This window comes from Mizuhopecten yessoensis, unplaced genomic scaffold, assembly GCF_002113885.1.
Source record: "Mizuhopecten yessoensis strain PY_sf001 unplaced genomic scaffold, ASM211388v2 scaffold9715, whole genome shotgun sequence".
Taxonomy (NCBI): domain Eukaryota; kingdom Metazoa; phylum Mollusca; class Bivalvia; order Pectinida; family Pectinidae; genus Mizuhopecten; species Mizuhopecten yessoensis.
In genome coordinates, this window is record NW_018408186.1 from 89,265 (window position 1) to 115,242 (window position 25,978).

General features: G+C 32.6%; 3 protein-coding genes across 16 annotated transcripts in view; 2 read left to right on the forward strand and 1 right to left on the reverse strand.

Annotated features, from left to right (window-relative positions):
- LOC110458707 overlaps positions 1-4,211 on the reverse strand; it is a 75,924-nt gene extending 71,713 nt beyond the window's left edge. For 2 of the 8 annotated variants that reach the window (XM_021510576.1, XM_021510570.1), the window contains exons 1-2: positions 4,135-4,210; positions 2,973-3,010 (exon numbers count right to left, since the gene is read on the reverse strand). The gene's annotated coding sequence lies outside the window, so the exon portion shown is untranslated. Of the gene's footprint in view, positions 1-1,112; positions 1,181-2,972; positions 3,011-3,620; positions 3,660-4,134 lie in introns of those variants that run through there. The other 6 variants (XM_021510579.1, XM_021510578.1, XM_021510575.1 and 3 more) reach the window with 5 other exon arrangements.
- On the forward strand, positions 3-21,473 carry LOC110458708. 7 transcript variants are annotated; one of them, XM_021510586.1, is made up of 19 exons: positions 3-125; positions 1,267-1,396; positions 7,971-8,035; positions 9,548-9,612; positions 10,583-10,652; positions 11,128-11,189; positions 12,482-12,582; positions 12,859-12,973; positions 14,027-14,176; positions 15,767-15,826; positions 16,616-16,729; positions 17,244-17,291; positions 17,688-17,801; positions 18,327-18,374; positions 18,771-18,884; positions 19,410-19,457; positions 19,854-19,967; positions 20,493-20,540; positions 20,937-21,473. In XM_021510586.1, the coding sequence occupies exons 2-19, from the start codon at positions 1,392-1,394 to the stop codon at positions 21,129-21,131; spliced, it is 1,536 nt and encodes a 511-aa protein (XP_021366261.1). In that variant the 5' UTR covers positions 3-125; positions 1,267-1,391; the 3' UTR covers positions 21,132-21,473. The 7 variants fall into 7 exon arrangements, with proteins under 7 accessions (XP_021366261.1, XP_021366255.1, XP_021366259.1 ...); XM_021510580.1 differs by lacking the exon at positions 1,267-1,396; XM_021510585.1 differs by lacking the exons at positions 3-125; positions 1,267-1,396 and adding an exon at positions 4,302-4,414.
- Positions 21,474-22,016: 543 nt separating this feature from the next.
- Positions 22,017-25,599, forward strand: LOC110458710 (ubiquitin carboxyl-terminal hydrolase 2-like). The gene is made up of 6 exons (XM_021510587.1): positions 22,017-22,036; positions 22,374-22,430; positions 22,952-23,051; positions 23,890-23,969; positions 24,190-24,267; positions 25,141-25,599. Exons 2-6 carry the CDS (start codon positions 22,410-22,412, stop codon positions 25,360-25,362), a joined length of 501 nt encoding a protein of 166 aa, XP_021366262.1. The 5' UTR covers positions 22,017-22,036; positions 22,374-22,409; the 3' UTR covers positions 25,363-25,599.
- Positions 25,600-25,978: the final 379 nt, after the last annotated feature.

The following is a 25,978-nucleotide window of genomic DNA, read 5'->3' on the forward strand; positions in this document are numbered from 1 at the left end:
AATATAGTCATGCGCCTGTTATATCATAGCAAAAATAGGTTTAAAGAAACAAGAACAACATGTAACCTAATTATTTTTACCCAAATCGAAAGTGACTCCCTGAAGACGAATGACATACCGATGAGGTATGTATTATTACATATATGTACGTTCTGGTGCTGTGGGCCTGATTACATATGAGGAATTCAGACTTCAACTTAAAATCTGAAACCATTTCAAATTGACAGCAACATGAATGATTTATAAAGCCACGGACTAATCTTATTCCATGACAAAGTTTTGTGTAGCTTTATATTTTTTTGACCTTGGCAATCATAACAATAGTTTCCTTCAAAATACTGAGCTCTGGATCAAATTTGCATTAATTTATGTAACTTTTTTCTTTATTTCATTTCTCTATTCTCTTCTTGGGCAAACACATGTACTGAGGCACCAAAGGAATTATGATTCATCTTTGAGGAACTTGTTCTATCCTACATTTTCTTATCTTTCCAAAATTTGAGCCTACAAAACCAGGGACAAAGTGAATCATGCATACCAAATCATAATGATATATTTAGTACCTAATGGCAATTTACATGTTATATCCACACAGAACTCAAGTTAGCCTGCTTGCTAATATGTTTGTTTTTCTGACTCGACTGAATTTGAAGCAGGCAAATAAATTGAATAAAGGGAAAATGTACAATATGTTACTCCATGATCTGTTCGGTAGTTACTGAGAACTAGCGGTAAAACAAACTCGACAATCAAAACCCGAAATGTCTACTTAGAGGCCATTCTTTACCACATCCATATCAAATACAGATCGGCCAACACTGTATACAACAACATTTTCTGATTGTCCAAAAAATAAATGTTCTGACTTTACCCGGAAATAAATAACAAATCTAGCCTGACTGTTACTCATGCAGTACTGTACTGTCTCCTTTCTTTACTTCCTTACAGTACAAACGGGAAACATCACTACTCAATGAAACGAAAGAAAAAAAACAACACTTTGATGTCATAAACTAATTTTTCTTGTATCCGTAACTAATAAATGAATACATTTGATGTGTATTATGTTATAAGCATTATTAGTATGTATATGCAACATAAGTAATACTCACATCTGAAAATCCTCTATTACAGCCATTACAAAGTTGATCTAAAATGCCGACCCCTTTTCTTGTTTTCGTTTCATTAAGGAATAACTGTGTCTGTCATTCGTCTAGAGATTTCTACTTTCATTTTTAAATTTCTACTTTCGTTTTTGCTTATCAGTCATGCTACCAAAGTAGAATGCATACGACTGTCATATATACAAAGGTGGGCTTGACGGAACAAGAACAGCATAGCTAAGTAGTCAAAACCAAAAAGTGGTTCCCTAAAGACGGTGGCAGAAAATCATGAGGTATGTGTAGAGGAATTATTCACTTTTGCTGTAATATGACATTTTTGGGTAGTTAATAACTTTCATAAATATATATACTCAACGGTAATATTAAGGATACAATTTTAAAATAAATATATAATTGCCAAACGTAATGTTTCTGCAAAGCCAATATAAAAGTGGACTCGCATCATTGCCAGGTAAAAAAAAACAAATGTGTTGACGTTAAATTCATATATTGGCTTCCTTACATTTTATACCCCTGAGCGCGTATACACGACACACTGAAGTAATGCACGTGCAAATTGTGCCACATTCCCCTTTGCAAGGCCGTCAGGTTTGAATGTGTTGGCAATATGGCAAGACTTTCAATAATGGATAGAAATCGCGTGATAGTGATGCTACATGACTTTGCAACAAAACGCTATATTTCGCGTGTGATAAAAATTGTACAAGATTTACGATTTACTGCCTTTTGCAGCGTTTTCAATGAGTAGGACATGTCAACCAACTCATTGGAGCGGGACGTCGACATAAAACGTCGCCACGTCAGGATCGTTTAGACGTTCAGTAATGTCAGTGGTTAAACACTCTGAGACAGTTGTTAATAACAATGACAGACACACGTATTGCCATCACAAGTGTGTTTTAACGGTGTTTTGACGGCAGTCCTGATTCTGTTTAAAATTTGTTTCCAATAAAGAAATTTTAATCGATTTTTTATTCATTTTTTCTGATCGGGAATGAATTAGAAATTAATTAGAAATTAGCAAGAAGATTGCTTCTTTTTTTTATAAATTTTTATTATTCAACACGTCAATCCATCCACGATACCGATGGTCAATATTGGAAATAGCGATAACCTTGAGCATTCAAACACATATATGAAGTTAAAGCAGGAATATTACAAAATGTTTTAGTTGAGTAAGCCGTCATCTTATTTTGACATTTATCGAAGACAATAATACGAGTTACCTCTCTTCGTCTAGTCTAGTAAGCTCACTCGAATTCTCGATAAGGATTCAAATGGGAGAGGTAAATGGGAAATTCACAGGGAAACACTTTTAATTTATTTCAATGTACAAACAAACTATCGTATTTGTTAATGACCATTGAAAACAAAAAAATATCAAGTTCAGTACGTTTTATATCAGCGGTATGATTTGAGTTAAGTGCAAATTGTTGTAAGCCTTATGTATTCCTGTTCTAATAAAAAAAAAAAAAAAAAAAAGACACAACCACACTCATGACAATACGAGGTTTTTTTGTATAAACACTGTTGTTGCACTTAAGTCTACGCATTATTCCCTAAAAGTTAATCTATCGTCGATAATTCCGGAGCATATATAATCCTTTAAAATAGGCCCATACCAAAAACAGCTTAAATCCTTTCTGGGTTTTGTCAGTTATCATGGAGAGCTACAGACTCATACAAGAGTTTATAGAAATATCTTGTGAAATACGCATCAAAAGCTTAATCGTCTAACACTAAAATGCCCCCTTTCCATCTGCAGGCAAAACACTAGAAGATTCCCCTGTAAGGTCGATCGTGTTTTATTAATTATTTAAAAATGAACATTGGTGTAAATGTACTCACCTGATCGCACCCATTCATCACAGAAATAAATCTTCTCTCTGAAAAACATGTAAAAAGATGATGGTTTTCTCATATGTACTAGCATCCTTTGTAGCACCAACATGGGAAGACATGTTCCCTAAAAACACACAGAGAATTATTTTGTAGGCATCGTATGCAGTCAAAAGAAACATATAACACAATGCAATATGTTGAATTATCTATTTAAAACAGTAGTTCATGCTTATACAACACTTTACAGTAATACGATCGATGGTTTTCTCGTACCATGCTCATCATACAACTGTGTGACTAAGGAATTTGTACATTCACTTTCGTTTTACTGGTTCAATAATAAAGTACATGTCTTAAGAGGAAAACTACTCAAAAGGAGTATTCAAAAGAAAATCATTAAAACAAAATTACACTGTGTATGTCCGGCAGGTATCGCGTGCTCAGCAAGCGGTAAGTGAATCTAGGAGTTTTTGGTATTTTGTCGATGCTCAATTTGACAGGAATCGATTCATTTATCAGAAACCTGTTTAATATTTCGTAGCCTAATAACAATTTCATGGAGGTTTATGATTGCTAAACATGTTTAAATACGCTCACATTGTTTCAAGTATACTAGTACATTATATATGTACATCGCAATACAGTACTACTCACCTACCACCATCTGCGTTTTTCTTTTGAATATGGATTTCCTCTGGGTATCGATGCATTTTACTTTCACTTTCGGTATCAAAATTATGACGTGTATTTTATTATTAGGATCTGGTTGTGGTAGTTCTAATCCTTTCCTTCCTGTACATGATACATTGGATATGATCTAAATTTTAATCCTATCTTTAAATTTTGAGTGAATTTTTGATTTCACTGAATTGCTAAATATAAAAATACAACTTCTCAAAGAATATCAATATATTAAAGAAAATCGTGTTTCTTTGTACATCTGTGTATATTGCCTCTAACATCAATTCTATATGAATGAATTGTCTTTCCCAATCACAATACAAGTCAGAGTGATGTTATGTTTATTAGGGTCTGATACTGGCGTACTTTACCGTCAACCCTCGCAGAGCAGAGGTTGAAAAATTACAGACTTTTAAAATGTAAACAACGATATAGATTGTTGTTATTATAATTTGTAGTACGTTTATGTTACACTTGTAATACTCACATGTAAAATTCATCGCAGACAGCCTTCACAGATTGTGATGTGAAATACCACTCCTTTCTATTTTCGGTTTCAATTCAATGGTGTATTCATTATTCAATTTGGGATTCCTACTTTCACTTTAAAGTTTTACTTTCGTTTCTGCTTTACTAGCTATGTTACTAAAATAGAATATAGTCATATCAAAACAAAAGTGGGCTTGTCGGAAGAAGACCAAGTTGGCTATGTAATCGTACCCGAATCGATAGTGGTTCCCGTAAGACGGATCAGGGAAAAGGATGCGGTACGTATTCAGAAATAATTTATTGTGCCCTTTGTAGGTATTACAAATGTAGTACTGCAATAAAACCGTTGCTATCGAATAGAACATTTCTTGATTCTTTATTTAATTATCAACGTTATTTTCCAATTCAGATACTCGAATCATGTTTGTTTTTTCCCCCCTGATCGTGCAAACATGTATGTGACTCATCTCAGCTTATTTAGACCATCGGGATGAGATTTGAAACATATGAAAATATAACAATATAGTCTGAAATAGCATACTGTTATGATGATATTCAGGATTTGTAGCGGGTTAATCCTTGAAATATTGTGACAGATTACGGGTATTAGCACTTAACTTTTATTAGGCAAACTCTAACATAAACAGTAAAATCGCTTTCGATCCGGAATACAATCTTTATAAATAAATTGTCTCCCTTAGACCATTAGAAAATGAAGCTAACTCGACCCAATCGCGACACGATCGGCTGAACAAGTGGATTTTCTAAATAAAGGCTTTGATTGTCCTTCCGTTTGCTCAGGCTCACATATACTTTTTTCAGTAAATATAATATATTTTCCAGATATGAATACTTCTTTTAAACTGAATGATATTTTTCATTAAATCAATCAAATGCAATATAGTTTTTTTCCCCATAAAATGTTAAAGAGAACTAAATGAGGGAAATACAAAAATAAAATCCAATGTTTCGGAAGCCCTCTTGATTTTCGTACATGCAGTTATATTCGTCAAAATATTCATTTATAATTCCATTAGATAATTTACAAAGGTGGGATAGCTGACATTGGTAATAGGTCTATAATTTGTAGAGTCAGTTACTGAACCTTTGTTTTTAACATTTGGATAAAAGAGCCACTGAACCACTGCTCAGGACGCTTACCACAGTTAAAATACACTAAACGCTTCACCTACAAATCAGTCAGTCATTTTATGATATAATCATAAGAGCATGCTTTATTACTTGACAGCGTAAAAGACACCTGCATCACTTAAACATTTTTCGATTTAAAAAAAAATAAAAATAAAAAAAATATATAATTTGGCAAAGTTATAGTCATTTTACTAAAAAAAATCAATTGATAGTTAGAAGCTGAAGAGGGTGACCCGACTCTACCTCTGGGATCCTTTCATTGTAGTGACTGTAGTATAGATCACAAAAACATAACTTTTGTTTTAAAATAATTATTCATATATATATATATCCTGTATAACAGGTTATTTCAACTGGTACAACTATCTGTTTTTACATTTCTTATCATTTCAAACAATGTATGGTGTTCAACATGGATGTGACATCACAACGTCATTATATTCATCATGTAACTGTTTCACCTTGAATGAGGATGGTCACTGATATACCAAAATGAAAGTTAAGAATACATCAATAGGACTACATCAAAACAGACTTTGTCTTATACCAGAAAAAAAAATCTAACAGTATATGGCCTATGTTGATGAAAAAGAATTATAACTTGATTAAACATAAAATCTTCACACTACGAAAACTTCGAATCAGTGAAACAATTTTAAAGGAACACTTTTTCCCCCAGCCATTTTTTTACAATACATTTCTACATTTGACTGAATTTCCCTGTGTCATTTTTGGTGCATTTTTTTGGGGGTTGGTTTTTTTTTCTTCAAAGTATGATGTTTAAGTTAAAAAAATATCTGGCAATTTTCTTTCTTCACCAAATTACGTGTATTTTTTTAGATAGGATATATCTTATAAACCAATAAACGAGGAAAATGAAAATATGTAAATACATTTGTTATGAAATATAAATGTAATGAAATACATTTGTTATGAAATATTGTTGAAAATTAAATCGCTTTCAGTACACAGTTCAGTGAAAAAATAGGAAAATGCATAATAAATAGTGAATATTATATATGAGGAAATACTTCTGGTCTGTAACATAGGCATCGGACTGCTTAGATTCAGACTGCGTCTCTTTGTCAGTGGGTTTATTGGCTATTTGACTGTTCTTAATTAGTAGTTCCTCAATACTTTTCACGTCTTTGAAAGCATTTGTCTCTTTAAACTGGTTTAAAGGCAGAGTAGATCTATCTTTTGAATTATCTCTTGATTCTCTTCACCCTGCATTGTACCGTATGCCACACTATGATCTGTGTTATTAAGTACTATACAGCATATCATTTTATAGAATTAATATCTATTTTGGAGCAGGACCTCTACTTCTATTTCTATTGCATTCACATTTTCATCCTGATAGGTACACTGAACCGTACCACCTTTAGAAGGAATGCCAGTAACTAATCAGTGCAATGACTCAATACAGCCTGTTTAAATTATAGAAGCCCTGCCCTCCGATTGCTTGAGACATCTCTGAAGTCTAACTGACCAATTACAATATGTACCAAATGTATTTATCATTGCTATTAACAAGTGTTGTTATTTCTTGGGTCAATAAAACAACTGAGATTTACACCATGATCCCAAGTTATTGGAAGCTTTTCAATTTGTTATCTAGTTAGGATAGCGAAAAAAAACCACCAGGTTAGTGATACATACCATATACGCCTCTGATAACTATCGATGCTTGTTTATAATAATTGTCCAAAGTACTGCAATGACCACAGCAGATATCGATTTGTTTTCTGTTATATCCCTATATTTATTTTTTAAAGTTTATGTTTTTCTGGTTTAGAGATCTTCCCCCTCTCTTCCTTCTACCGTTTCTAAGGAAGTGCCGACATTTAAGTTTGTCCTTGCTTGGTAGCGAGTACATTACCTGTCAAACCGGTTATCGTTTGTTTAATATGTGCACAAGGTGACGCTACTTTACAATATATGTCTCTGATAGAACACTTTCACGCACGATTTTTACCAACATTTTGTATCAGATCAGTTGAGTAAAATTGAATTGGAACACATCAAAGATAACATGTATCTAAGAATAGTGGAAATAGTAGTAAAATACGACCAATTAAGATATATAATGCACAATCCCTGCTGGGAGTGTCGTATTTTGCACGTGTTTTGCTAGTAATGCATCTATTCGACGAAGACTACGAGTTCATAATAAAGTTTTCGTGTGTTAGTGCAGTTCTAAGCACTAGAAAGACCGATGTCATATATGGGATTTATAGAAGTATTCAGTAATATACCTTTTATTTTGGATACACAATTTTCAAGAATGTGCCATAAGTAATATAACAACCAGCTTGGTGGTGTTTCAAAGTCTTCAGGTGAGTGTGTTTGATTTTTGATATCGGTTGCCGATCAGGGTGCGCGGTGCATTGAATCGCAAGACGGTCAGTTGTAGAATGATAACCGGTTTGACAGGTAATGCGATTTTTATACCCAGCGAGACCCATACTCGTTACCAAGCTAGGAAAACTAAAATGTCGGTACTTCCTTAGAGGCCTTGGGGCAGATCTCAAAATTAGAAAAAAATATTCTGGACTCTTTTTTTAATAATCTCAATTGAATGCTTTTTAACTTGCACTGTCAGCTTTAAGAACAAAATGGGGAAAAAAATATCGTTATAATAGATTATTGGTATATATAAATATATATATATCTTTTCAGGAAATCTAGTCTGAATAGGATTGCAAATGATTCCAACGCAGAGGAAAGGCCAGCACATTCTTTGTGTAAGTTGGAACACTTAAATTTGAAACCGAATTGAAATAAGTTGCATTGCCAATAGCTGATAAAGTTTGAAAAATTGATGTAAAAGTTAAACGATTATCTAAAAGAGTATATTAATAATATTCTTGCTCACAGTGACGTCAACATTGTTTTGTAAAACATTCTTTACTTGGAAGTTACAGGTAGTGTGATGAAACCTTATCAATCCATTTAAAAGAATATTTTTTTTTGTAAACTGTATATTTGCGGATATACTCCTTGAGAAAAAATATGTATATTGACTGAAGGTACTGCCTCCGCCCCTGGATTTTTATTTTCAATATTCTTTGGAATAAGAATATTTTGCTATGACTGCTTCTGTATCTAGGTGACTCATGCCAGCCCTTTGTTAATTACTGACGCAAATTGTCAGCTAAAACATTTAACTGGCGTATTGTTAGTTTTCGGAATGAGGTTAATCTGTTTGGTATTTTTTCTATTTCAATAAATTTTATTGTCAAAGGACAAATGGATTGGGCAGCAGGCATAGCCTATTTAAGCCCTTTCCAAACATAGTAACAGATAGTGGTACAAGTATAGACATAGACATTAGAACACATACAAACACATATAAACAAGTTGGTATTATCAAATTAATAATCAAATTAGGGGAAACAACTACTAATACTCATTTTTATTATAATTGAATCTAATGGTTTAAATTCTAACCTTTTATTTTGATATTGAAAAGACATATAAAATATATATCGGTATATATATATATATATATACATGTATATTATGAAGAGAAAAGAAAAATAGTTTGTTGATGGAGCTGCATGTATAAACATTTGATGGGATTAAATTACCGCACCCAACAGATACAGGCCAAAAAGTCCATCTGTTTGGTATGAAAGGTAACTTCCAAAAGGAGCAGAATAGGTAAATGTATTACCCGTCCCTCTGACTGCCTGCAGAGTTAGAGTGCAATCGAGGCGAAATGTCTATGAATTATGACAGCTCTTTGCTTGTTAAAGGAAACAGACGTGTTCGAAAGCTCGCAAAATAAGTTTTCAATTTCCACTTTGTTTAAAACTAACTTAGCCTTTATTAATTAAGTAAATAAATGTTTGTTTCTTTCAAATGTATCATTCACACTTGATTTGACTCCGCAGCCATTTAGCTTTTAATCCACTGATTTCCCTCTCTGTTATTGCATGTTTGCATATTCCATAGCTTTGTTCCTTGCATGGAGCTACCGTCGGAGTTAATGTTGTTGACAGAAATGCTGCCCCGTTAAAAAAATTGCCGTCGGTAACTCGCAATGAATTTAATATTTCTCATGATTGTGTTCGTTCTTTCCGAGCCATCCAAATGTTCATCGTTTTAATTTATTTTCTCGTTCATTTGGGGATGGTATGAACAAAATTTCAGCACATAAGCTTTATTCTAAAATTAGGATATCTTTTGGTAAAAATCGCATTTGTACTAGCACACATTATTAATGTGACTGATGGGAAATATTCATTTTACAGTTGCTGGTGTTTCCCAAACCTCTGGAACCCAAACTGATCAGAAAAATCGACAAAATGCGAAAAAGGTACGAAGTATACAAACACAAATTTGGTAATATAATCGCAGTTGATTAGTTAAAAAATTGATTGGATGATGTATCACATGTACCTTGGTTTTTCGTAGTATCAAATGTTTGAATTCGAAAACATAAAAAAAAATTAACCGGTAGTCCAAATTTTCAACATAATTTGCTAACTCTTTCTCCCTTCATAACTTTTCTAAACTGTCATAGAGGACTTTAAATAGTTTTTGTATTTGAAATATTCCTAATTGAAAGAAAAATCTGGGTCACAAAAGAATGATAAAACAGCTACATAAAACATAGCTGAGTGTTAGATACTACTGTTGTTTGTGAGCAAAGTTTGCTGTTTCATGAAGTTACCATGTTTGGATTGTCCGAATATTAATATTAATAAAAGGTTGGTAGTAAAATATAAAACACAAAAAAGTGCACATCGTTTAAATATCTGAACGTAAAGTTATTGTTTTTGACGATGGACAGTTTGAATCATTGAAATGTTGAAAACCACGTGTAATTTCCTCAGTACTGGATAATGGAAACAACATGAACTCGAGGATTCTATTAAGCATACACTACACAATAACAAAAACTGTTTTGTTTGTTACTATCATATAGATAGACATGGGACTCTTTTGTACCGCATCGCTTAAGGTCATGCACGCTGGAAAAAAAATCTCCAAGTACTTTTGACATGAAAAAATCCTCAGGTCAAATTCACATTAATTTATTTCCGGATCAATTTAAGGTGAAATGCAGGTCAAATTTTAACAAAGAATAGATCTTTGGCTCTTTTCGTGTAGAAGTTGACCTGAAAATTTATTCTGAAATTGACAATAATTTGACCTGAATTTACATGAAGAAATTGACATGAATTTACACGAAGAAATTTAGCCGCTGCAAATTTCAGAATAACCTGTAAATGTGGTTATTTAGAAGCACTGCCTTGTTCATATAAAGATTTTATACTTCATAGAAAGCTAATACCAGTACTGTTGATCCGAGATCCCAATCCAATCAAAATCAGCGAAAAGGAAAGTCAAAAGGTAATTATGAAAACACGTTATGTGGCATATATGTTGAGTTAAACTTACATAGGTTACATATATGCTGTTTAAGTACCGTAAGTAGTGGTATATGTAGTATATAAAGATCCCGATGAGGGCATATATGTTTAATGTAGTCAAAACATATATCATCCAATCAAAAAAAGCGTCGAACATTTTGTTATGGAAAAGTCTTTCCACAATTGCACGCATACAATAGACTGCATAATAAACCTCATTAAAAGCGCGCAAAAGGACCGAATTTCATCATATTTGGTTTTGTTTTCTTACACATCCTAGATAAACAGCAAGGTGCGATGTTAACTTATATGGTACAACATATATTTGTCTTAGGCACTTTGCTTTAAAAATAATTTTAATCTGTAACACAGCAAACTCATTTCTGTGATTCATAAAGTCAATGTCTGTGTTAGTTATGTATTTATATGCATTTACTTATTGATTTATTTTGCAGATTCCGTAAGAATTACTCCAGCATCGGGATGGATAAAGCAGCCCCCGAATACCTCCGCTGAAGTAAACTACTTTATGTGAAAATAACTACAATTATAACCTTGTGATTGGTTTATATACATCGCTGAACTCAAAAATTAAACAAGATCGTGTTGTAATAGCGAAATGCCAAAAACACTTTAGATCAAAAATAAACTATAATGTTTAAGGCAAAAAAAGGTAGGGTTAAATTGGTTCAAACCCTTAATTGAAGTTTAAAACATGATGTTTTATAATTTTTATAGTAACAAACCTTTTTTTATAGTGTGGTTCTCAGTCAAGTAATGTCATGAATTTAGATACTTAGTTTCATGTGAACATTATTTATTGAGAAATACCAAACCATCTCTTAACACTGATAGGAATATATAGTGAGAGAAGAAGGATCATGATTATGCAAATTAAGGAATGCTGTGTTAGATAATAATGTTACTATCCGAGTACTGATCCTGTGTTTAGGAAGTACATTAATATACAACAATAATGATATGTTGTAAATGAGTGTTACCTGTATAGAGCTTACAGACCCAGGATGTTTGAAGTTATATCTATGAATTGTGAACAGACAAATTAAATGAAATACTAGCATCGCTATATAGAAATATCGTCTCTATTATCAAGCATATGAATGAGCAATTAATGTCTATCGCCGAGCGGAATGTGGCGATCTTTTTCTATAATGTTTAAGTACTAAATCCTCCTACAGCTTTTATAGGTGTGCATGCATGCGTGTGTTTACATTTGGAATGGCTTCTCCATCTATGATACATTTGTTCGTGCTCAACTGGAAACTCATAACATGACCAAAATAGAAAACCTTTCCTTATATTTTTACAGTCTTTTTCTGTGAATCGTTCATAACTATTGTATTCATTAGTCTGATAAGCGGCCAATAATTTAATTTCCAAAATACATTAACGTGTGATAGGTTCAACAGGAGTAACAGTCTGAAACTTACAAAGGCCATGATTAACTCTGCCCACATCTTCTGTTGATGAATTCACACAAATATGTCTCGTTCACGGAAAATTTGCATAGCTCCACCCACATGTTCACTTGTCGACGTCATAAAAACGGGTAACGTTCTATATCTGGTTATGAGATTACACCTACAGTTTTAGGGAACGATGTTTATTGAGTGAATTATCTCGTACTTTGCTGTAAATATTCAAATTTACTTTTGCAGGGTTCGTTAAGTATTGAGTGAATTATCTCGTACTTTGCTGTGAATATTTAAGTTTACTTTTGCAGGGTTGGTTAATTATTGAGTGAATTATCTCGTACTTTGCTGTGAATATTGAAATTTACTATTGCAGGGTTCGTTGAGGTTTGGATTTACTCATTACAGGACGCAAGGAATGATTAGAATACACATTGATCAATACCGAAGGAAATCACCCGGAAAGCAGATGAACATGTACTCAATTTCTCTAATTATATGGTCATACATGGTTGATTCATGCTTAACAGCTATCTGTTGACGTATATAATTTTATTTCTGTGGTGGATGTATAACGATAATTCCATTTGAGAGAGAAAAAAAAGAACTTTATATATTAAATGTGGCAAAAATATTTAACTTATAAAATTACATTATATGTTTTTAATTGGTGCATGCCATTTACATTATCAACGTTGATCTTATACAGGTTCTGAATGTATTTTGATCTTCATATTAATTTGTTTGTTTCAGGTATGTGAAGATTAATATATGCTGCGATGGAAAGCGGATTGTCGATAAAAAAAGAAAATACAAAACCAGGCCTGTGAAAGACAGAACATCATTTGTATACAAAAAAGATTTAAATGTTGGTGAGATAGAAAAGAAAAACTTTGATTTCATATTTGAGAGGTAGTAAACTTTTGTTATGTGTATTCTTTGAGCATAAAATATAACAAAATATGTGCGATCACATCATTCCACAAGGAACCCCAATAGTTATTGATACACCTAAACAAAGGGAACAACATTACGGGTCTTTGTGAAATACCTTTGACGAAACCAAGTGTTCCGGCAGGAGTAGCGTTTTGCGCTGTTAAATGGTATTGCTTCATGAAAATAAGGTTACTTTTCTTAAGCGTGGATTGACGTCTCTTGAGTATGAACGTTCTTAATAAACTGCTGTTCTTTCATTGTAAATGAAACAGAATGATATATCCATTCGTCGTTCGTGAATTCGGCCATTATTGTATCCACAATGTCGCTTTCATTGTCGTGCTTTTAACTTTCATTGTCGTGCTTTTAACTTTCATTGTCGTGCTTTTAACATGGTATTAATGAATAAACATCATAAACATTATCGTTTCAAATATTAAAGCATGATTATTAATTCGACGACTTTTTTCAAGACATATTGTTTTTCTCATTATTAAGGATTTGTTTTATAATGTTAAATTTTCTCTCCTTGAAATAATTTAGGACTAAGTGACAACGCTCATACTGTAAATTTATAGGAGCAGATCTAGATTAACTTGTATAATAACACATTCCTATTGTAATAAACCCGTGTATCGTTGTCTGCGCTTATCTTGGCTTAATACTTCATCATTTGTTTTTGAAAAACTTAACTCATGACTAATTTTTATTTTGTGAAATAATTCCCTACTTAGGCTGTCCCGTCTTCGGTGCTGTGATATACTGCAGCCCTCATTGCATCAAGAATGGCTGAAACGTTTGGCATGAAATAACACCTGATTGTATATAAACAGTTTATCGGTAAACCATAAATCAAAGGCTTTAAACTTTCTATTGGTATTTTATAATTGATGTAGTTAAGTATGATATATTTAAAATTTATGACAAGATAGCGTTATAACGTATCACTTTTTGGTATAATTGTAAAAATCCTTTCCGTTTTCAGATCACTGTGAAAGATGGCTTTGAAAATAAATTCTTATTGGTGACAGTTTGGGAAAATGGAGTACGACATAAGCTCGTTAGTGGAATACTTATGGACATCGATGGTTCTTCAAATAGTCCGGTCAAATGGCAAGACCTCAAATCGGAATCGGTAATTTGTATTCATTGTATTTTGTTTGGTGTCATTTATTAACGGGTTCCCGTTATTTTTAGGTAATGTTACGTCAACTCTCTTTGTCTCGCTGTCTCTGTCTCTCATACATAATGACATCATTTTATCGATGATGTCATAATACGTAAATGCTTTGCAAGGCTTTTTAATTAAGATTTGGATAATTTGATATAACTCTTTTCTATCATTTTTCGTTCTAAAATGCTGTCCATGTCCGTGACTTTTCTCGTTTACTTGTAATTTTGATAAGCATAATATTTGTTTAAGAGTATTCGGTGTTTTTTTTACTGTTTATCATTCTTGATTTCTCTAATCCCCTTTTCATTTTCTGGTCGTTGATCAAGAATTTGTTAAGATTTTTCACCGTTGGGTATATATATACATATTCCTTGGATTACGAGTGGCTACCAGTGGTATTATCCTATTTATTTCGGTGGGTTTTCTGATTGAATGAAGTAATGTTTTCCGGTATATTGTCAGTGTTTCTCTAGGGTACTTATCTTGTTCTAAATACTTCTACAGCTCCTGTAGGCGGAGTTTTCGTACCTCTTACTCGCTGACAATGGTGCATATCCTTCTTGCTAAGTGGTACGGTGTGCTGCATTTAATGTGACCAATAAGACCAGAACCAAAGTGCAGATATTGCCGTGTATCCGTTTGTTTTTAATTTATATCTGTATTGCCGATTTCAATATTTTTTGACTAAGATGTCGAGAAATGCAATTGGATCGCAATTTACTTCCATCATAAACGTCATCAGGAACTCTATATGATTAATTTCGAATAAATCTACTAGTGTTGACATTACCTGCCTTGTTTTCATGTTGTCTATCACATCAGCGATGTCTCGTTTTGGGTTACCTCTGTCGCCTACTTCTTCAAGTTGATCATATAATTAAACCTTAGCCTCAGGGTCAATCTGATTTGTTTGATTATATCACTGTAGAATAGTGATGTTTTTTTTAACTTCAAAGTGATTCTCCCGTTGATACATGTAGGTTTCATTCCATCGGATTCTTTTTCGTCTTTCTCGTGAGGATCAACATATATCGATGCAACGTTTTCCCTGTTACTTTGTCACGTTTCCATCATATATCCATCTACAGAATCTCAAGCTTGTATCTCTCAGGCTATTTAGGCGGGTTATACTAGTGTAGTGTTATCATATCAAATGCCGTTATCCGTTTACCGTGCGTTTTAGTATCTAGCATATTATATATGATAATGTACATATGTTTGAGCGATGGAACTATCTTTTTGACTATGGTTATAGCAGTTGCATTAAGGTTCACTTAGTAAAATGACAATTATTTTGACTTATCAGTTCTGTAGGCATTATTTGACATTAACTGAACGTGTAGTGCGGTTTTGTTTTCTTTTCATAACGAAAATTAAGAGTTAAAGGGTATATAATTTTGATCAAGTCCGTTTCCAAAAACCATCACACTCATTTGAATAAGTTGCATGTTTTATTCACATAGTATAAACTTGCATATTCTTTTAGTTTTATTTAAACAATAGTTTGTGCATAATAAATGACATATCTATATTTGTTGTTTTATAATCAAGGAGATCGACATGGAAATTCTGGAAACTGCAAAACTCAAACCGAGTATTCTTCTGGATGGGGTAAGAATACGTTTGATTGTTTTCAATGTCGTCTTATCAATAACGCATCAATAAAAAGTATAGTAATTCATATAAGGTGAACCATTATTCCTGGATTTTACCAATGGATAAGTGCTTTTGTGTTCGTCATGATTTATATGACGCTAACAAAACTTAGTTTTACAATTCCTTCTATTTGAACAGCTTGTAATATATGTTAATACTTTCCAGAGAAACAAATATTTGAAGTGTGCAATGTCAGATTTAAAAAAAAATACAGTAGTTCACTTCTATTAAATTGAAACAACAGATCATTTTTCAAAGCTTTGCGCGTTAAAAGTTTGCTTTAAACAAAACAAAAAAGAATACAACGTTTATCTATTGAATTAGTGAACATATCTGTACTAATTAATAGTACTTTGTAAGGAGACCTACTATAATATTTTGTCAGAATCACATCACAAACAAAAATCGATTTCAACAACTCTTCTTAAAAGTCACAAGGCTAAAATGTATTAAAATCTCAAAACGATGTTTTTCTACTACTAAGGCATAGATGGATGCTGTTTGGGTGAAGGACTATCAGGACTTGTTAAAATAAGTTAGAAGGGCCAACAGTTTTTAAGTGTGTCTTAAGGTGCTCGATACAGGTTACGTTGTTTTTTTGTCAATAGTTACAGTTATTAATCGTCAAATGCTTAGGAGAGAACGTTTAAGATTAACTTTGGCAGTAACATCGGTATAATGTCTGGTCTACAGGTTGGTCACTAAAATGAGAATTCGTTTTAATTACAACTTATTATCTGATAGGAAACTGACAGAAGTTACCAGCAATCAAACATCATACTGGAACAATCACCAAAGTTTTCTTCCGGAAATAAAGCTGATGATAATAAGAGTAAGGAGGTCGATCTAAAACCTAAGGTGAGTATAGATGATAACTCAGCAATGAAGGCCACCAGCACACCAGGTTACCTTTACCGATTTTATAGGAATGAATCTTAGTATATATCTTTGCAAGAGTAAATTCATGATAACTCAATATTATAATATTTTATGCAAATCTTCCTTAAATCTTTATTTCGTCATGATCTGTCAAGCGGCACTTTGTACTCTGTTGGCTATGTCTTTAGTTTGTTTATTTTATTTTCATTGTACCTATCACAGGGGCACTATTTAATAAATATATAATAACAGATTTATATACCTCACACACTATGAAACCAATATCGAGATTGATGTCGAGTAAACGATCAAGACAAATGTTGATGAAGCAAAGAATATTTAATTGAATTATTTGTTTTATTACATGTATGCTATACATTTTATCATAGACACATTGGAAACTTGGTTAAACGTTAATTTACGGCAATTGATTTTAATGATTAATAACTTATGATATTTATCAAATGCACATGTATATATATTTTCCTTTCACGGACTACCAAATCTTGGTAATACCTGTTACGCAAACAGTGTGCTCCAGGTAGGATGCTGCCTATTTTGTTAAATGTGTTAGTATCTATATGCTGACTGTAATATTGAATATAAGCTGAATACTGAAGAGACAAGCATCCGCATATTAATTCAGTAAAAACTGGATTTCTGTTAGACATTTTTGATATGAATTGTTTCTGGTTTATGTTTTCTCCGTGTTTTGTTTTTTGAAGTGTAATTGTTCATGTTTGCGTTTTAATGAAGGGGGTATTGTCTCGAAAATATGCTTTTGTCTGCCCTGCCACAATTTCTTCTTTGTTCATATACCGAATGCATCTAAGAGAACGTTTAAGATTAACTTTGGAGTAACATCGGTATAATGTCTGGTCTACAGGTTGGTCACTAAACTAAGAATTCGTTTTAGTTACAACTTATTATCTGATAGGACTCTGACAGAAGTTACAAGCAAGCAAACATCATACCGGAACAATCACCAAAGTTTTCTTCCGGATATAAAGCTGATGATAATAAGATTAAGGAGGTCGATCTAAAACCTAAGGTGAGTATAGATGATAACTCAACAATGAAAGCCACCAGCAGACCAGGTTACCTTTACCGATTTTATAGGAATGAATCTTAGTATATATCTTTGTAAGAGTAAATTCATGATACTTTTACACAAACTCAATATTATAATATTTTATGCAAATCTTCCTTAAATCTTTATTTCGTCATGATCTGTCAAGCGGCACTTTGTACTCTGTTGGCTATGTCTTTAGTTTGTTTATTTTATTTTCATTGTACCTATCACAGGGGCACTATTTAATAAATATATATTAACAGATTTATATACCTCACACACTATGAAACCAATATCGAGATTGATGTCGAGTAAACGATCAAGACAAATGTTGATGAAGCAAAGAATATTTAATTGAATTATTTGTTTTATTACATGTATGCTATACATTTTATCATAGACACATTGGAAACTTGGTTAAACGTTAATTTACGGCAATTGATTTTAATGATTAATAACTTATGATATTTATCAAATGCACATGTATATATATTTTCCTTTCACGGACTACCAAATCTTGGTAATACCTGTTACGCAAACAGTGTGCTCCAGGTAGGATGCTGCCTATTTTGTTAAATGTGTTAGTATCTATATGCTGACTGTAATATTGAATATAAGCTGAATACTGAAGAGACAAGCATCCGCATATTAATTCAGTAAAAACTGGATTTCTGTTAGACATTTTTGATATGAATTGTTTCTGGTTTATGTTTTCTCCGTGTTTTGTTTTTTGAAGTGTAATTGTTCATGTTTGCGTTTTAATGAAGGGGGTATTGTCTCGAAAATATGCTTTTGTCTGCCCTGCCACAATTTCTTCTTTGTTCATATACCGAATGCATCTAAGAGAACGTTTAAGATTAACTTTGGAGTAACATCGGTATAATGTCTGGTCTACAGGTTGGTCACTAAACTAAGAATTCGTTTTAGTTACAACTTATTATCTGATAGGACTCTGACAGAAGTTACAAGCAAGCAAACATCATACCGGAACAATCACCAAAGTTTTCTTCCGGATATAAAGCTGATGATAATAAGATTAAGGAGGTCGATCTAAAACCTAAGGTGAGTATAGATGATAACTCAACAATGAAAGCCACCAGCAGACCAGGTTACCTTTACCGATTTTATAGGAATGAATCTTAGTATATATCTTTGTAAGAGTAAATTCATGATACTTTTACACAAACTCAATATTATAATATTTTATGCAAATCTTCCTTAAATCTTTATTTCGTCATGATCTGTCAAGCGGCACTTTGTACTCTGTTGGCTATGTCTTTAGTTTGTTTATTTTATTTTCATTGTACCTATCACAGGGGCACTATTTAATAAATATATATTAACAGATTTATATACCTCACACACTATGAAACCAATATCGAGATTGATGTCGAGTAAACGATCAAGACAAATGTTGATGAAGCAAAGAATATTTAATTGAATTATTTGTTTTATTACATGTATGCTATACATTTTATCATAGACACATTGGAAACTTGGTTAAACGTTAATTTACGGCAATTGATTTTAATGATTAATAACTTATGATATTTATCAAATGCACATGTATATATATTTTCCTTTCACGGACTACCAAATCTTGGTAATACCTGTTACGCAAACAGTGTGCTCCAGGTAGGATGCTGCCTATTTTGTTAAATGTGTTAGTATCTATATGCTGACTGTAATATTGAATATAAGCTGAATACTGAAGAGACAAGCATCCGCATATTAATTCAGTAAAAACTGGATTTCTGTTAGACATTTTTGATATGAATTGTTTCTGGTTTATGTTTTCTCCGTGTTTTGTTTTTTGAAGTGTAATTGTTCATGTTTGCGTTTTAATGAAGGGGGTATTGTCTCGAAAATATGCTTTTGTCTGCCCTGCCACAATTTCTTCTTTGTTCATATACCGAATGCATCTAAGAGAACGTTTAAGATTAACTTTGGAGTAACATCGGTATAATGTCTGGTCTACAGGTTGGTCACTAAACTAAGAATTCGTTTTAGTTACAACTTATTATCTGATAGGACTCTGACAGAAGTTACAAGCAAGCAAACATCATACCGGAACAATCACCAAAGTTTTCTTCCGGATATAAAGCTGATGATAATAAGATTAAGGAGGTCGATCTAAAACCTAAGGTGAGTATAGATGATAACTCAACAATGAAAGCCACCAGCAGACCAGGTTACCTTTACCGATTTTATAGGAATGAATCTTAGTATATATCTTTGTAAGAGTAAATTCATGATACTTTTACACAAACTCAATATTATAATATTTTATGCAAATCTTCCTTAAATCTTTATTTCGTCATGATCTGTCAAGCGGCACTTTGTACTCTGTTGGCTATGTCTTTAGTTTGTTTATTTTATTTTCATTGTACCTATCACAGGGGCACTATTTAATAAATATATATTAACAGATTTATATACCTCACACACTATGAAACCAATATCGAGATTGATGTCGAGTAAACGATCAAGACAAATGTTGATGAAGCAAAGAATATTTAATTGAATTATTTGTTTTATTACATGTATGCTATACATTTTATCATAGACACATTGGAAACTTGGTTAAACGTTAATTTACGGCAATTGATTTTAATGATTAATAACTTATGATATTTATCAAATGCACATGTATATATATTTTCCTTTCACGGACTACCAAATCTTGGTAATACCTGTTACGCAAACAGTGTGCTCCAGGTAGGATGCTGCCTATTTTGTTAAATGTGTTAGTATCTATATGCTGACTGTAATATTGAATATAAGCTGAATACTGAAGAGACAAGCATCCGCATATTAATTCAGTAAAAACTGGATTTCTGTTAGACATTTTTGATATGAATTGTTTCTGGTTTATGTTTTCTCCGTGTTTTGTTTTTTGAAGTGTAATTGTTCATGTTTGCGTTTTAATGAAGGGGGTATTGTCTCGAAAATATGCTTTTGTCTGCCCTGCCACAATTTCTTCTTTGTTCATATACCGAATGCATCTAAGAGAACGTTTAAGATTAACTTTGGAGTAACATCGGTATAATGTCTGGTCTACAGGTTGGTCACTAAACTAAGAATTCGTTTTAGTTACAACTTATTATCTGATAGGACTCTGACAGAAGTTACAAGCAAGCAAACATCATACCGGAACAATCACCAAAGTTTTCTTCCGGATATAAAGCTGATGATAATAAGATTAAGGAGGTCGATCTAAAACCTAAGGTGAGTATAGATGATAACTCAACAATGAAAGCCACCAGCAGACCAGGTTACCTTTACCGATTTTATAGGAATGAATCTTAGTATATATCTTTGTAAGAGTAAATTCATGATACTTTTACACAAACTCAATATTATAATATTTTATGCAAATCTTCCTTAAATCTTTATTTCGTCATGATCTGTCAAGCGGCACTTTGTACTCTGTTGGCTATGTCTTTAGTTTGTTTATTTTATTTTCATTGTACCTATCACAGGGGCACTATTTAATAAATATATATTAACAGATTTATATACCTCACACACTATGAAACCAATATCGAGATTGATGTCGAGTAAACGATCAAGACAAATGTTGATGAAGCAAAGAATATTTAATTGAATTATTTGTTTTATTACATGTATGCTATACATTTTATCATAGACACATTGGAAACTTGGTTAAACGTTAATTTACGGCAATTGATTTTAATGATTAATAACTTATGATATNTCCATAATTGTATCATATGAGTCAGACACTAGAATAAGCCTACGTCACATTTTATAAGTAATATCTATTTCTTAATGCGCAAATATTGTCAGAAAGACCGGCATTGTTTTCAGCAAGTATGTATGCCTTATCATTCTTCATAAAACATCCTGTTTTCTGTTACAAGTCATCGTTACATCTAATAGCAAAAGATATATCAGATAAGATACCTCAGATAATATGTACCTTTTGATATTAACATATATGACATGTAAATAGTTTGTTAATTATATCAGATAAATCATATACTCGTTAAATATAAACTTAATGTATTTTAAAACAATTATGAAACAAGTTTTGTTAATCACTCTTGTTGGCTCGGATGTACGCGCCCGGGGGTCTAAATATGGGAGGAAACCGAAGTACCCGGAGAAAACCCACGTGGTCGAACTGGTGACCCCACACTTTTTCACGTCCGATCGGGGAATCGAACGCCGGCCGCCTTGGTGAAAAGCGAGTGCGTTATCAACTGCGCCACCCGACAATATATGCTTGATGCGATACCTCATGAAATATATATGATACCTATATAATTTTTTGAAGGATATATACAATCATTTGAAATATGATATATGTCTTTATAACAAAATGCAAGGTAAAATTTAGTGCAAAAACATCAATTCAATATATCATAAGGTTAACCATTATGTTTCTGATACACTATAACAACAGTATAAACATGTTTGCTTTATTAGATTTCTTGTTTTACAAATAAATGTTAAGAGGCATTGTCACAGGTTTATTCCTTAAGTTAAACATTCTATGGAAATATAACACAAACTATTTACATTTAGGAAGAAGATACAGAACAATTGTTTACCAGTCTAGTGATGCCAATTACTGAGCAAAAGGTATCATTCAAAATAAGCATCTCTTAATCGTCGTTTAATAATACGATACGCTTTAATAACAGAAAAATATGTTCGTGGTTAATAAGCAATTGTTATCGGTGGCAGTGGCCTTATCCTTTCTCACATGAAGCAGTCAGCTATGCGAACAATTTCAATTTGATAATTTTGGTTAATAATGTATCAATAATGGCTATACTATCGTTTGTCACTGACCATATTGCAATAACGCCTAAAGAATGTAGACATTTTGGTTGCAAACTTTTGGATTTTAGTTAACTTCCGGGAGTCCGTTTACAGTAATATCTAGATTACATTTGTAAGGGTTAATAAAGTTAATAATATATCAAATAATTTAAATGAAACTGTCTGTCACTGACCATGTTGTAACAAAGCCTAATAATTAAAGGAAATTAGTCTTCTTCTACAGTGCAATTTCTCATATTTAGGACAGATGAGGCTATTGTTTACATCTGTAATAAATTTAATAACAATAAAACACTGAAAACTCATTTGGATTACAGAATCTACAAGGATGTATACAAGAATTTTGTAAAGAGGAACTCTATCGAAGAAACTTAATTTCTTGTCGCTCGTGTTCTGGAGAATGTACGATGGGCAAAGGTATGACATGAATCTTGTTATTTCAAGCATGTGAAATAAATCACAAAATGATATTAGTCATTTAAAGATAATCCCAATCACATCAGTGGTATGACTGTATTTATAAAAGTATTCAAACGTTCTAGTAAGTTGAATAATCTAGTTTATGATAGAATTTTTGACGCGTAATTTTACCACATTCAACGTTCTTATTATAGCGTACACGAATGATTATGACTTTAAAAGATATATTCCAACAGTGCTTAACATACACTTATGTGAAATTTTGTACGTAGCATATTATTGGTATTATGATTTTAGCGGGGAGATGTTTATGAAATGAAAAAAAACCTTCTATTGATCAAATGTCCATATGATGATTTATGGCAAGCTCAAGGGATCGATGTTTGTTGTTTTTGGTGAAGACTAGGGCAGGTTGATGGTCACAATCAATGTCTCTTTATTTTGCTTAAAACGTTCTTTCAGTTTGATTGTTAATTCAACGGTTTCCACATTGACGCTGTGACATAATTTTAAGATCAGACCTGAATTAACATGGTGGGTGTTATCAATGAAGAAGATGCTTATCCTTCTGGAACACCTAGTCTGCTTCTCCTTGTAATTTTCCAAGAGTTTCTGTGTAAATGTTTTCTTTGTGTATATTTTTCCTAATTTCATCGATGGTGAGTTCGACTTTGTTTGCATTTCGGTTTTCTTTTGTTTGCTTTCTTGTCACTTTGTTCAGCGGGAAAACAATAGTGTGAACGAGAAGTACCACGGTTTGTCAATGTTTCCATGTTGAGATTTGGTACGCTTTATAAATGTGAATTAATGCCGAACTCTCAATTCATATCTTCAGATAAAACTGTGACAACGAAAAGGATGTTATTTGCAACGCTCCCGGAGATATTGGTTTTTCAAATGGGGAGATTCGAAGAGGTAATATTAGATGAGTGATAATAACACGACTATAATTTTCATAAAGCTGTAAATTTGTTAATGACCTTTGATGCACCAAAATCATGTCTAAGTGTTAGTGACAAAATAGTGATCCTGAAACTATTCAGTTGATAGAAAAGTGTGTTTTGGATGAAGTGAATTAATACCATATACAACATAAACATATATAACTATAATAATGGTGACGTTTTATTTTTAGCGCAAAATGTCCACATCTACCAAAATACAGAAGAAGACAACCAACATCACGTTTGCAAGGGAAATAGAAATGGATGAGGTATTTAACTCAAAAACTGAAAGTATATATGATTTATTCGATTATACATGAGACTAGCATCAATATGGAATATTATGTAAGATAAAGCATCATCTTCATTGAGAAATGTATAAGATTAGTATTAACTGTAATTATGTAACCTTTTTTGTTATCAGATCACAATGACTTGTCGGGTTGACGTTTCGTTTTCTTTTCAAAAAGTTAATATCTCTACAAATCTAACTTACCTAAAACTGTTGGTCTGTTCAAATAGATATAACTAACCATAGCCACTTTTACCTTTCAAATCGACGTTTGTCTTCTATCTGTCTCACTGATGTCGGCATTTTCATTGCATCAACATTTTCTATCAATTCACAAGTCATTTTTGTGTCCGTATTTAACCCTGGTCCAAGTTACCGAAAGCGTAACTAATGTAGATGAAAAGGCTAATTAATCATATTTCCCCCCTTAAATTGATGTCATTGCACATTGGACACTTGATACTGGTAATAATTGATAAACAAGGCATAAACCTGTCCAAAATAAAATCGCTCATTTTAAAAAATATCTCTTGCAAATATCAACACGACATTTCATTTTGTTTCTCTATACCCAGAATATTATAATTGAAACTGTAATCAGTTTTGTTTACTATCTCGTGCATGTAAAGTTATGTAAATCATCATAACTTCATAAGTCATCATGGTTTAAATGTACATAAAAATAGACATTGTTCATAAAAACACAATAAGTGCAATTGTAACATCAAATGATTGTTATTCAAAATGATTGGAATGCGATGTGTTGCATTGATTATAGAGGAAAGGACATATCAGTTATAGACTATTGACGTTTATCATTGTCATTTAGTATCTGTGCATTGTTTAACAGGAATCAAGTCAAAGCCCTAAGCGATACTGCCTGTACGGTGTGGTTAACCATGGAGGAAGCATTCACGGTGGACATTACACGGCGTGCGTCAAAGTGTGTGGTAATACCACGGAGACATGGTACAACTGCAGTGATGCCAACGTCAGGGTTACTTCGGATCCTTCTTGTCAATCAAGTGAAGCAGCATATTTACTCTTTTACCACAGAGTACCTCGTTCATAAACAAATTTGATGACATGGTACCTTAAGTGTTTGTAGCGATACTCTTTACCATTGACAGACAGTTTTTTGTAAACTATTTTGTACATCAAACATTCCACTACTATCGATAAATAGGCATAATCCTATTACAAATATAACAAGATTGAGACTTTGGTACTAATAACATTGTTCAGCTCGTGTGATGTGACTGTTTGAATGTTTAAACGCGTTTCGTTAGCTAATAAAACACTTAAAGAGGCTTTTAGAGGATGATTTTTATGAAACAGGTCATCCTTAAATATTTTAGTGAAAAATTGATTATTATTTTTTGATAACACAATCGTTATCCTGAGTTCATGTCAGGATGTTATGAATGTTGACACATGTAACAAAGCAAACACAGCTAATAATCAGGAATGTTAGTTTGGGCTCTGTTGTGACACAACTGAGGTAGAAACAGAGGGTGCATCTCAGGGTAAAAGGATAAGTCTCAGATACGTGTAAAAGATAAAGAGAAAATAGCAATCAACTTTAGAGACGGTTGATCTTCCATTTAATAATAATAATGTTTATTTCAGGAAATAGATCATAAACATCACATGTAACATGACAGTTGACATACATATTACAGTACAAC